The 14,135-nt window shown below is 37.9% G+C and overlaps 1 protein-coding gene across 1 annotated transcript in view; it reads left to right on the top strand.

The window, feature by feature from the left end:
* Positions 1 to 8,507: 8,507 nt before the first annotated feature.
* Agps (alkylglycerone phosphate synthase) overlaps positions 8,508 to 14,135 on the top strand; it is a 136,812-nt gene continuing 131,184 nt past the window's right edge. Inside the window, exon 1 of the mRNA XM_027946024.2 lies at positions 8,508 to 8,793. Coding sequence (XP_027801825.2) covers positions 8,552 to 8,793 — 242 coding nt within the window. The 5' untranslated portion in view covers positions 8,508 to 8,551. The remainder of the gene's footprint in view (positions 8,794 to 14,135) is intronic.

Below are 14,135 nucleotides of genomic sequence, written 5' to 3'. Positions count from 1 at the left end.
GAATGTTTAAGAAAAAAAATGGGGATGAGCTGGGCGCAGTGGTACACGCGTGTAATCCCAGCTACTTCGGAGACTGAGACAGGAGGATTACAAGTTCAAGGCCAGCCTGGGCAACTCATTGAGACTCTGTCTCAAAACAAAACAAACAATCAGATGTGCTGGGGATGTACCTCAGTGGTAGAGAACCCTTGGGTTCAATCCCCAGTGTGGGGGTAGAAGGAAAAGGGAAGAAATTAAGATCATAAAGAAATTATCATATGTCTTTGTTAAAAATACAATAATCTAATTTGTCAATATGTTAAAAAGTAGATTTCAAAACCAGACATTCCTATTTTCAGTAGCAGATTTTGGAGTAGTAGGAACACTGCATGGGCAATTAACAGGTTATTTTAAGCATTTGATTTAAAGTAGTTTCATGCTTCTTCAGGCTTCAAGGTGGTATGATTGCCTGTGGTAAGAGGCAATTACACTAGAGAGAAAACTTCTTAGACTACAGAAGAATAAGGATGGGGAGGCATTATAGGTGAATGTAACCCTAATATACTCACTGAAACTTTCTTACAACATAACCTAAGCCAGTGGGGAGCAAAGTCAGCTTCCCCTTTTAGAAAATAATGGAAAATGGTAAGGAGAGAACTAACAGCCAGTTAAGCAGGCAGATTACTTCCTCGGTAAATTCTCTTGAATATAGAATAGGGATTCTGGGGCTTTGATGCAGCCAAAGGCAGAGTTAGCCAGGGCCAATTATAGACTCCTGGAGATCACTGAAAGTCAGCTCTCTTTGGGAATCTGGAAGAATCTTAGTGCACTCAATGATTTACCTCATCTCTTTGCCCCAGAATACTTTTAATCAATGGAAGGGGGGAAACAATTCCCATCTGAATTAGGGCAGAACATATTGGTCTTTAAGAATACCCTTTGCCCTTGAATGCTTGAATGCTATTGGTGACAGCATATAAAGGTGGCCAGATGAAGAGAACTAAGAGACCTTGATGTATAAAAAGGTCAAATGCTGGGATTTGTGAATAAACAATTCCCAAGCTATGATCTTGATAGTAGTAAAAAAAAATGTCTCAGGAATAACTGGACTGGAATAACCTTTAACTATTTACCACTGATTTAAATGCAATGATAAAAGTAACTTTGTCATTTTAAAATGGGAATGAATCTGCTCTTACAAAGAAATTTAAATCATGTTTAATTTTAAATTTTAAATCAAAACTTAATAGTCACATCAAATTTAGCTATTCATTTATACCAATCATGTTTCTGTTCATCTATGAATTGGAATTTCAAATTTTTATTGATTTAGTTTTGGAGGTTCTAGAAGTCCTCAACAACTGAGCAACATCTCAACCCCCAGAAATTTGATTTTTTCACGATAGTTTTTTTTTGTTATTATTATTTTTGGTGCTACTGGGAATTGAACTCAGGGGTGCTCTACTATTCAGCTAAATTTACATCCCCAGCCCCTTTTTTTTTTTTTTTTTTTTTTAAATTTGAGACAGGTTTCACTAAGTTGTCCAGGTTGGCCTCCAACTTGTGATCCTCTGCCTTAGCTTCCAAAGTAGTTGGTATTACAGGTGTGTGCCATCACAACTGTCTTAGAAACTTGATTTTAAAGTGTAGGAATGACTTTTAGATTTCATTGTATGAAATTGAAAAAAATTATAGAATTCATCAAAACATGAAATTATGCCTCAAATATTTTGATAACTTTATTAATATTGGTTTTACATACTTTTTTAAATGGAAAAAGAACACACAAAAATTGTTACATGCTTAAGGCATAGGAGTATTTGACTCCTATGTACTACTTCATGTGGCAATATAATTAACTACTTTTGGCATTCAGTTGTCTAGAGCTTCCGCAATTAACTTTTTAGCAGACATTTTAAAGGAATACATTAGGGCTTCAGTTCTCAAAATGTGATCTAGAAACCTCTGTGGGTCCTTGAGATCTTTTCAGGGGGTCAGCATGGTGAAAACAATTTTTAAAATAAGACTAACCAAGATGTTATTTGCCCTTTTCACTCTCATTACTTCATGAGTGTGGAGTTTTCCAATGGTTATACAGCATGTGTATCTTGGTGGATGAAATTCATATTTATGAGATATAGCTGTCTTCTATTAAGCTGGACATTAAAGTGATCTGTACAAACGTAAAAGAATACATTCTTCTCGTGCTTTTTATCTAGAAAATAGAATTATTTTTAATTTAAATATATTGCTTATTAAATGTATTGGTTTATCATTATTATTTTAAACAAATGGATAAAATAGATATTTTTCAGTTTTAATTTCTAACATGATATATAGATTGGTAAGCAGGGAGAAATAAACATAAATAGAATCTCTTTGGGAGTCTCAATTTTTAAATTACAAAGGAATCTTGGAGTCCAAAAACTTTTAATAGTATACATACATTAGAGTAGATAATTAAAATAATAGCACACATCCATCAGAGTAGTTAAAGCTAACCAGACTGACAACCACCCATATTAAAGCAATGAGAGCTTTCATATACTGCTGAGGTAGATTTTGTGTGGTTCCTTTGGAAGACAGTTTGGCATTCATTATTAATTAAAATTAAATGTATGCATGATTTATGACTTAGCAATTCCACTTTTAGATGGACACTTGACAGAAATTCATATATTCCATCCAGAGACAGATATAAGAATGTTCAAAGCATATAATACATATTAGTATCATACTGTAAATATCTGAAATGTCCTTTAATTGTAGAGTGGATCAAATATGGTATATGCATTCAATACAATACTATAAAAAATGAATGTATTACAACTACATGCAATAATATGGATGAACTGCATAGTGTTTAAAGAACGAAAGAAACCACACACAAAAGAACATACAATAAGGTTCCATTTATATAAATGCAAAAATGCAATCAAACCAAACTAAGTAAAGGATGACAGCTTAGTTGTCAAAAACACAATGAAAAACTAGGAAATGCTTACCATAAAACTCAAGACAATGGGTGTCTTGGCAATTAGGAGAAGGCTTAAAGGCGATTTTGGGGTGCCAGCAATGTTTCTTAACCTAGATGACAGTTACATGGATGCTTGGTTTGTTTTAATTTATGCTTTGGTTCACTTTTCTATGTGTTATATTTCATAATTAAAAGGTTAGAAAAGCAAGAATTCCTGTATTTAGGGATAACTGAGCAGCTCTGACGATGAGTAATGAAAATCAGTAAAGAAGTCTTGTGTATGTTTTAGGAGTTAATCAATCTTATTATAGATTTTTTTTTATGTGCCTCAACTTAAAAGAGTGATCACAAATGCAATAAAGGCACTCTATTTATTCCACATGGCATGGGTTCACTCTTTGTTTCTATGCATGTGATCTGCTCTCCCTTGGGATCCCAGGTTACTACTGAGGGCCATGTGTTCCAGGACTCAGAAGGAACAGGTTCACTGATGGTTCTCCTAAGTGTGAGTTTTTGATTTTTTGAGGGAATCATAAGCATTTCAATAGGTTAGGCTTCATGGGATACATCCGTTTCTCTTAGGTAGCATGAAATAAATTTTGGACTCTTTTCTTGTAAGAGGAAACCCATCACTAAGGTCATCTCTATCACACTTATTCTATTCATGAGTATGACAGGTTTTCTCCATCTATATATCCTGACTCCTAACTAGCCTAATTATATCATGTAGATAAGCCATTGGCTTAAGTACTTTTTGCATATCATAGCACTTAGTAGTGAATTAGGTATACAATATAATAGAGTGGCTCTTAACAAATATTTTACTGATTATATGTTTTCATCACCATACACATATTTGAAATATATGTAGCAGTTTTTCTACTAGCACATAATTTTGGGTTACCTTAGTCTTTTCATCATCTAAGATAAAGCTTTTTGTTAACCTACTGATATTTGCCAAATCTTTAAATTTGGTTTGCAAATTGCGGTTGTCCAAACTTCAATTTGGACAAGACCGAAGAAGTTAGTTAGCTATATTTATACTAAAAGTATGTTAGTATTGTTAGATTAAATTCTCTGTGGAGTCAGGCAAAAATAGACACATTGTATTCCAGAAACAATCTGGGGACACTATGGATTACATAATATTTTGGCAAGAAATCTTGAATTTTACAGGATTATAAGCAAATGTGTTAGATGGGGTTTCAACACTGTTCTAGTAACATCTATAAATGGTATAAAAAGCTTGAAGAGTAGGGCTGCTGAAGTGTTAAACTTGAGGCGCTTTTCTCCTTAGAGCACTTAGCAAATTACTCTTCCTGTATCCCTTTTCTTCACTCCTAGTTCACGTGAAAAAGCCAATGACTTCCCCAAGCAAGAATATAATGATGAGAAGCAGCAGCTAAACAAGAGTTGGGCTCAGGGATTCTATAGCGGATTTGGTATCTAATGTTGAACTATCTCTAACGATCTGGAGATTAGCATACATATCAAGTCCTTTCCTTATCATTGTCTGAATTATCTGAGAATCATTAAATAATTCTTATGTATTAGTAAACTCTTGAAATGTCTGAACTCTTTCACAGAGCTCCTGTTATAAAGAAAGTGGTTCGTCAGAAAGAAGGTAACTTCTTTGGGCTTGATACCCTTATGGCAGTCCTTTCTCTTAACATTCCCCAAACTTATCTTTGAATTGCACATCATGCAAAAGGAACTTTATTTCTAATGGTTAGATCTTCAACGTGGCTTATAAAAGCTTAATTAACCTATAATGTCTTGGAAGGTATATATTTTTGACCACATTTCATCACTTATAGCTTTTTTTCTGGGGGGGGGATAAAATATATTTATAGCATCAGGTCAGTATATAAAACACAAACATTTCTCCTTGACATCTCCTCTTGTTAATAATTAAAAAGTATGAATTATACCAGTAGTAGGGGAAAGGAGGAAGGCAGTGTTGGTGTTTGCAGGCATCAATAACTTATTGATAGTCTATAACTCCTATTCAATATAGTCATCATGAGCCAAATGTGGCCATTAAGTAATTAAAATTTTAAAATTCAGTTTTTCAGTCATCCCAGCCACATTTTAAGTACTCATAGCCACATTTGGCTACTAGTGTATTGGGCAGCGCAGACCCAGAACACTTCCATCATCACGGAAAGTGCTGTTTTATAAGACAACTTTAGTCAGGCATTTTCAGTTGGGGAAAGAGAGAAAACTGTTCCTATTAGGACTGTGGCTCCCCAATGTCAAATTTGTGAGTCCCTTATAAATTAATTAGTCTTAGATTCTTGTATATGCTATTGATTCTGCCATCATAGAGATTTTGGTCTGTCTGGAGAAACAGATATATGCAAACAAAAAGTTTATTAACAAATAAAGTAGTATATGATAAATGGTGAGTGAGAAATTCTTAGGGAAACAATGGATTTAAGAGACACAGAGGACCAAGTACTGTTGATGTACTGACTATAAAGAGACAAAAGAGAAAGTGGTTGAAAATAACTCTGAGGTTTGTGCAACACGATGAAACATAAAAGGGAGGGGGAAATGAGCTCAGTTTCTGCCCCATTCAAAGAAGAACAGGGAGAACCAATACATTCCTGCAAAAGCAAATGACCTATATTAAAGGATATAGAATATTTTGATTAAATAACTGATAGGTCTAGATCAGTGTTGCTATTATTTTTCTCTATAACAAGATCACTGGTGACATCTGAGTTTGTTTTGAATGAAGTAAAAATATGAAGAAAATGAAATGATGCCCAGATAAATCAAAGAATGATCCTTGCCTCATTAACTTTTGGATTGAGTAATCTCTATCTGTTCTGATGACTTTTATTAGATCAAAAGATATAAATGTGGCTTTGTCTTCAGACTGTACAATACAAAAGACTATTAGGATTATGTATGTGACATTGGACAGCAATGTGGATGTTAAAATTTTAAAATAAGAGACAGCTTTTCTCATTGACAATGAAGTCAAGTAAAAGAATCTCTCCCTTTGGTTTTCAAATGTGCAGGATTATATATCCACTTTTCTGGTAGTCAGTTGAATCCTGAAAATGCCAATCAGGGTCAAGATTTGTTGGTTGTGAGAGTGTGCAACAAAACAGGGACCATGTATGCAAAAGTCAGAAACTAGTACCTTTGAGGCTTATTCAAGATCATTTAAAGATTCTCTTTCACAGTTACAAAAACCTAGGAAAGTGCTATGTGTGCCTCATGTTCTTGTACTGCATGATTGAGGTCCTAATGGGTGTGGTAGTAATCCTTAAAATTCTTCCTAGGACTCAATCCTTAAGAAACTAGGTCTATAACTTATGTCTAGGGCAAAAATTTGTTTTAGGAAGTACTACTTTAGAATTTGTACACAAATAAAACCAAGCCTATATAAGGTGTGTGTGTGTGTGTTTTGTGCTGGGGATCAAAGTCAGGGCCTAGTGCATACTAGGCAAGTGAGTTACATCTCTAACGTCCCATATAAGTAAATTTTAATATACAATGTTAATGCCCCAAAACTCTACTGGTGAAATCAGAATGATAGCATTAAGTATATGATATCTGGAAATAATATAGTTATTCAGAGAGGCCTCTTAAATCTCATTGAGGCTTTATCTCTAAAATAAGGACAATGAAACCTGTGCCATGATGTTGCTGCAAAATTGAGAAAACAGGCCTTGAGTCTTTCTCTCTTGTTCCGCCCACTCTGCTTCACCTAATTGGAGCGCTACTTTCCCTTTTAAACAATCTGTACTTGTATAAAAATGGTTAGATTATAGCTAATATATACACATATATGTATATATATATATATTTTCATTGTAGTTGGACACAATACTTTTATTTTATTTATTTATTTTTATGTAGTGCTGAGGATCGAACCCAGGGCCTTGCATGTGCTAGGCAAGTGCTCTACCACTGAGCCACAACCCCATTCCCAGATTATAGCTATTTTTATATTTAACAAATTCATAATAATTTCCTATGTTTCCACAGTTGCACTAAACTGTTTTAATGGTCATGATAAATTTAACATATTTAAAATTAAAAAAATTTTAAGTTGTAGATGGATACATACATTTATTTATTTATTCATTCATTCATTCATGTGGTGCTGAGAATGAAATCCAGTGCCTCACATGTGCTGGAAAGTGCTCTACTGAGCCACAACCCCAGCCCCTAATTTATTTTTAACCACTACTTTATTGTTGGTCATTTGGATTGTATTCAATGTGGCTTGGCACCTCTTTGTGTATGATTCTGAGGACATAAAAGCTGTAAAGGCCAAATACTACATATCTTAGGATTTGTGGGACCACATAAGATATCTATTGCATATTCTTTCTTTTTCTTCTTCTTATTTAACCCCCCCCCCCCCAATATAAAATCCATTGCTTGACTGCTATATAAAAACAGGTCACAGGCTGGATTTGGCTGCCAATAGTAATTTGCCTAGCCCTTAATCTATGGGTTTTAACCAGTTTGGGCCTCTTTGGAAGTTCACTGTGAAAACAATTTCAGTCTTGGAAGCTGGCAAGATCCTGTCAATATCTAGTCCTAGGTATGAGGTGTTCTTCAGATTCCTCTGCTAATATTTTTCTTTTCTCCGGGAAGGCATAACTGGAAGGGGGTAACACCACAGAGAATGACTGGCCAGTAAAAGTGGGAGTTTTAAAGCTAATTCTTAAGCTGCTGGCTGAAAGCGATTGTGAAGCACTTTCCGATGAGATCCCCCCAATTTTACAAAGTGCCATCTTCTAGAAAGGAGGTCCATTTGTAAATAATCGAAAAGTCTCAAGAATAGCTCTTGAGTAATTCCATCTGTAGTAATGAAAAACTTAGCTGTCATGGGTTAGGAAGGACACAGAATCCATTAATGAATGTTAAGAAAACAGGCTGCAACTCAGTTTTAGCATTTACTAGCTGTATACTCTCGGATAAGGTAGAAATGTCTCACCCTCCAGTTTTTTTTTTTTTAGTTTGTAAATCGGAGATTACTTACTTGAGATCTAGCATTAAGCACAGTGGAAGAAACGAAGTAGGAGATGAGAAATGAGAAAATGATAGAACTATCTGCTGTAATGGATAGAAACTAGGAGGATCAGTTCTGAGTGATCCTACAAGGGGCAAAGCAGACGTAGAACACTAGGATCTCTTCCAGGAAAAGACGCCGCTGGTACCGTGGTCAGGTCCAATGGCATTGCTTACTTTTCCTGCTCCCGGGAGTATGCCCCCGAGAGGGCCTCAGGAAGCCCAGGCCACTCCCCAGGACATCTCCGCGGCTCTGAGACACAGCGGGGGCGCTTGCAGCTCGGCTCTTGGACCTGCCAAACCCGGGCAGGGCCAATCAAGTTAGCTCAAACTCACCTGCTTGGCAGGTGCGCGCGGTAGACGCGTGACAGGGGAGGGAGGGCGGGCGCGGTGGGCGGGGGCAGAAAATGTAGAGCTCCAGGCGCATGGCACCCGCCGCCCAGGCACCGCGGTGGCTGCCGGGATGCGCCGCAGCGAATGGTCGCGCCGGGCGCCGCTCTGAGTGACCTTTCACCCACGCCCAGCGGTCCCGGGCGGCGGCACAAGGCGGAAGCCATGGCGGAGGCGGCGGCTGCGGCGGGCAGGACGGGCGCGAGCCCCGGCTCTGCAGCGGTCCGGGACTCGGACCTGGACCGCGCTGGGCGGAGGCTTCGGGTTCTCTCGGCCCATCTGCTGGGCCGGCCCCAGGAGGTTCTGAGTACCAATGAGTGCAAAGCTCGGAGAGCCGCGTCGGCGGCCACGGCGGCGGCCACGGCCACTCCCGCCGCACAGGAGTCGGGCACCATCCCCAAGAAGCGGTGAGTAGCGGTCTGTGGAAGCAGCCGGCGGTGAGGGGCCAGTCCGGGCCTGTGCGGCGCGAGGGCACTGGGAAGGTGGGAAGGGAGTCGACACGGGTGGGCGGAGAGCATCCTGGTCCCTGAAAGTACGGATTCACCTTTCGAGAGATAGTGGACCAGATCCCGGAATCTCCGAAGGGGACGGGATGGGGTGGGAGATTTTGGTTACTATATGAGGGTAATAGAATTGAGGAGCTTTTATTGGGGAAGGGCCCAGAGAGATCTTTTTTCTTGGGTTTTTAATGTCAGGAATTCATTTTCTGTCTAAAATACTTTGGGGGTTAAGGTCTTGGAATGGGTAGCAGGGGCTCTATTGCTGTCCCTCCCAGGAGACTCAAGTTTGTACTAGATGATCCTGGGTGAAGGCATGGGGAAGGGACACATTCTGAAAAAAAGGTGTTCACTGGTTTCTGTGGGCGAGGCTTCCGCTTCCTTTAGGGGCATAGTTTTTGACTTTGAAGTAGGAAGCCCATGAGTAGTAAGAAGCAATAAATTGCATAACTAGGTAGATGAGTAGGGTGGTATAGTTAATGAATTCTGTATATCATGTAGTGGCTGGGCATATAGACCTGGGTTTGAATTTCCACTAGGCAATTTTACCTTTGGGCAAGTCTGCCTCTCTCAGAGCTTCAGTCTCCTCATAATATAAAAGACAAGGATCTGTGAATGAGAATGTTTGTAAGAGATCTAAGCTTCCGATTTGGGGTGGGGGGCTGGAATCTTAAGGTCCAATGAAAACTACTTCAAGAAACTATTTTCTGAGATGCAGCTGTATCAACATGGACATTGCGAGTGAGAAAGATGTTGCTAATGTGTGTATTCAAAGAGCCAGAGTTTGTGCTAAATCCATTATTTCTTGCACTCCTCTCGCTATGAGGTAGGTGCAGTTTCTTCCCATTTTACAGAAGAAGAAATTTAAACACTCATTAAGAAGTCGGCTGCAGGCTTAGCAGGTATACTGTGTGGCAAGTTAGAATTCAGAAGCACATGAAATTGACTTCAGAGCCAAGTTTTAAAACTAAACTGCTTCTGATGAATAATTCATGAATTCAACATGTGAGAGCCCTTTATTACATACACATCATACTAGCAATACAGAGATTTTTAAAATGCAGTATTTACTTTTAAGAACCTAATGATTATAACTAATAAAGTTATAATGCAGTATGATAAGAAATTTAGTTGATACCTGTAGCATATAGTCTCTTAATCCAATTTTGACTGTTTTTGTTAGGGCAAAAGCTTTTCTGAATAAAGGTTGTCTGAATAATCCTGATGTTTATATTGTAAATAGCCTGCTGTTATGGTTTGGTGTCCCGCAAAAGCTCATGTGTTGGAAGCTTGGTTCAGAGGTAGTGTTCAGAGGTAGGCTTTTGGGAAGTGATAAGGTCATGAGGCTCTGATCTCATCCATGGATTAATACACTGATAAGTTCATAATTGGATGGACTACAGGGAGATGGTGGAAACTGGGAGATGGAGCCTGGTTGGAGGAGGTGGGTCACTGAGGGCTTGTCCTGGAAGGGTATATCTAGTCCCAGCCCCTTCCTTGTTTCTTGCTTCCTGGCTGCCATGAGATGAACAGCTTTCCTCCAACATGTCCTTCTGCTGGGATGTTTCTGCCTTGCCAATGGAGTCAGCTGACCATGGTCTGAAACCATGAGCCAAAATAAATCTTTCCCCTGTAAGTTAATTTTCTCAGGTATTTTGTCATCGTGGTGGAAAGCTAACACACTATCTGAAGAAGGGAAAAAGTATTCTTGGTAGACAGTATTTTTACAGGTAAAGAAGTGAGAGAGATTAGGGAACTACTAGAAGGAAAATGTGGCAGCATGGGTGAGAATCACAAGTGATAAAGGCGTGAGAGATGAAACTTTACAGAATTATACGTAGGGCAAACCATGATCAGATTTACTAGAACCAAGTGGAAGAGTATTGAGCAGTTTGGTTTGAATTTTCACTAGGCAATTTTACCTTTGGGCAAGTCTGCCTCTCTCAGAGCTTCAGTCTCCTCATTTTTAAAAATGTGCAGTGTTTCTGTGAGAATGCAAAAAAAAATATGGAGTTAAAAAGATCAAGTGCTCAGTGCAATGCTTATTATATAACCCTCAACAAATAGTAGCTGCAGTTTTTACTGTGTCCAAAGACAAACCAATAGGTGTCTCTTATTCCAAAGAAGAATGTTGGAATTCTGAACTAAGGCATAATTTTTGAAAAAAACATTAGATGGGACATTTTCCAGAACTTGGTTACCAAGTGGTGGAGAGGGAGAAATCAAAGATCACATCTATTTCATCCTTTGGTCACACTGATGTTATATTAGCTGTGATTGTGTTTAAGACTTTCTCTTTTGTAAATGGCTTCACATATATTTATGTCTACTTACTTGTATGCATCTCTGTGTGATTGTACATTCATGTGCAGGTTCATACTACTAGTACTAAGCAGGGGTCTGGGAATATAGCTCAGTGGTAGAGTGCTTGCGTAGCATGTACAAAGCCCTGGGTTTAATCTCTAGTACAGCAAAAAGAACTAAGCAGGGAGGGCAGATTTTCCTTATGGTTGGATTTAGTTGCCTTGGTTTACAGCATTTAGAGAAAAAATAGTTATGTTTGTACTAGGGTAATGGATCCGTCACTGTGGTTGAAGGTGACTGATTTCCTGTATGGCTGCTCCAAGGACTGAATGCATTAATAGTCTAGGTGTAGCTCTATCCCATTTATGGCATAGCTTACAGCTGGTGGGAAGCTCTGGTTTTTGGTTCAGGGTTAGGTGGTTAATGTTAAAATCTAATCCTGTACAAGTACTTTGAAGTTTAATAAAAATGCTGACTAAAGACAAAATAGAATACTAACTTGTATTAGAAGAAAAACCTTTATTAGATGAAACATCAAAACTCCCTCAGAGAATGATTTATTTGATAGATTATTCATAGGAAACCCAGTACTGTTTTCTGCTTTTTATTGCTTAGTTGGGCCTTGAGTTGTTAGTACCAGAACTGAGCCTAAGAGAAAGGCAAATGATGGAGCAAGAAGGAGCCAGAGTATATATCCAGTAAAGTGTGATTGTAATCATAAAGCAGTTACTTTAGAATAATTTTGTGGTTTGTGTTGAAAATTATAATTGTTTTATCTCATGGCTGGATAGACTTAAATTCACATGAACTTGTAGTAGTGACTTCTTGAAACTTCATGCTTTAAAAATTTTTTTTTTTTTGTACCAGGGATTGAACTCAGGGGCACTTGACCACTGAGCCACATCCTCAGCCCAATTTTGTATTTTATTTAGAGACACGGTCTTACTGAGTTGCTTAGCACCTTGCTTTTTGCTGAGGCTAGCTTTGAATTTGCAATCCTCTTGTCTCAACAGCTGTTGGAATTACAGGTGTGTGCCACCACACCCAGGGAAACTTCATGCTTTCATTCTTCTTACAGAATAGTTATACATACATTATTAATTATGCTCACATAATTTAGTGAACATTTACACAGTAGTTAATTTATGACAAGTACTACCATAAGTGTTAAAAAGGTGAGTAAATAGTCCTCTGCCTTAAAGAATTCAGTCTAGGAAGGGAGATAACATATTCCAGTAGTTTAATTAAAGCCACTGTAGATAAAGGTACTGATGTAGTACAAAGGAAAGAAAGAATGGTGGATGTACTCCATGAGGTCAGTAGGAGCTTTCTGGAGAAGGTTTTAAGATATTGGTGATAGTTTGGCAGGTTCATTGGTGAGGAGAGTTATATTCCAGGCAAAGGGAAAAATATATGTCAAAGTAAGGGGGTATGAAAGTGCATATTGTATTTAGGTAACCAGACGATTCATTGTTGGTGCAGTGGAAATAAAGTGAAAAAAGAGCACAGTGTCCGGTCATGGAGGCCTTTGATCTATAGGTCATCAGTCCATTCATTCAAGTGACCTATAGTAGTGAACAGAAACTGTGCCCTTTACAGAATTTATATTTTATTCGGAGTGGGGACAATGAACAGATAAGTAAAATAGTATGTCATAGGGTGATAAAAAAATGAAAGAACAAAATGAAAGAGTGAAAGGGCTAGGTAATGGCAAATGCTTGAAGGAATGAAGCTGATCATAGATAAGATCAGATTGGGTTTGGGTTGAGAGAAGTCACTCCAGCCACAGTATTAATAATGGGCTGGAGGTGGGCATAGTGGTGCATGCCTGTAATGCCAGGGACTTTGGGGGCTGAGGCAGGAGGATCACAAGTTTTAGGCCAGCTCCAGCAACTTAGACCCTGTCTCAGAATTAAAAAAAAAAAAAAAAAAAAAGGACTGGGGATATAGCTCAGTGGTAGTGTCAATACTAGGAAAAAAAAAAAAAGGAAGGAGAAGAGAATGGGTTGGTGAAGAGTAAAGATGGACATAGGGAGATAAGTTAGGGGAGGTGTTTGGAGCGCAACAGGTGAGAAATACTGAAGGATTAAAACAAGATTATAACAGTGAGAATGGACAGGAAAGGATGGATTTGAGAGTTTTGGAAGTTAGTGCACTAGGTGATACTTTTAAGATTATGTGACTAAATTAATGCCACGGGAGTTGGACAAGTGAATAAAAATAGAAAAGAGATGAGAGTTCCTGAGGAACATGGGCATTTAAGAGGGTCGGTCAACCAAAATGTGTTAACTTGTCATATCTCCTCTGAGTTGGTTCCAACTACTTTAATTAGCTAGGAACATACATTCTCATTATTTGAGGTTGCTGAGCAGATTTTTGAGGGTGACAGTTTAATTTTGGATCCTCTTTTTTTAAGTGTGTGTTACTCCATGTACAGTTTTCATTTGACCTTGTTTTTGAATGCAATTTTAGATTCTTAAAAATTATAGTAAATGTCAGTTACACATGTGACATTTTTATGTCTTTTTTTTTTGGATTTTTTTCAGTTTTTTTTTTTTTTTTTTTTTAAGTGACTGTAATGTTACAGAAAAGAGAAGGAAAAGGAAAAAATCCCTTGTTGACTTCTATCCCTTCCTATTGTTAGCGGCTTTCCCATTTTTAACTTTGGCTCACCTCATTGTAATTTGCATTAGTCAGAGCTGCTTTAATGGCAGTTTTTACAGAAGTTATAAATTCTTCTGGTTAATATCAGAAGAATAATTAGATTAAGAATGCTACTAATTTATTTGCTTGTAATGACATTTTCATATGCTCTTTAAAAAAAAAAAAAACAATACAGTATTTAACATCTACTTAGATAGATGTTTTCCAGAAAGGAAAAAGCTGAGTTAATGTTTGTAAATGTTTCCCAGAATGGCTCCTGAAGCCTGTAGGAGGTGCATTCCTGC

Source organism: Marmota flaviventris, chromosome 11 (assembly GCF_047511675.1).
Source record: "Marmota flaviventris isolate mMarFla1 chromosome 11, mMarFla1.hap1, whole genome shotgun sequence".
Lineage (NCBI taxonomy): Eukaryota > Metazoa > Chordata > Mammalia > Rodentia > Sciuridae > Marmota > Marmota flaviventris.
The sequence above is the reverse complement of the archived record's forward strand: the minus strand, read 5'-3'. Positions and strand labels throughout refer to the sequence as shown.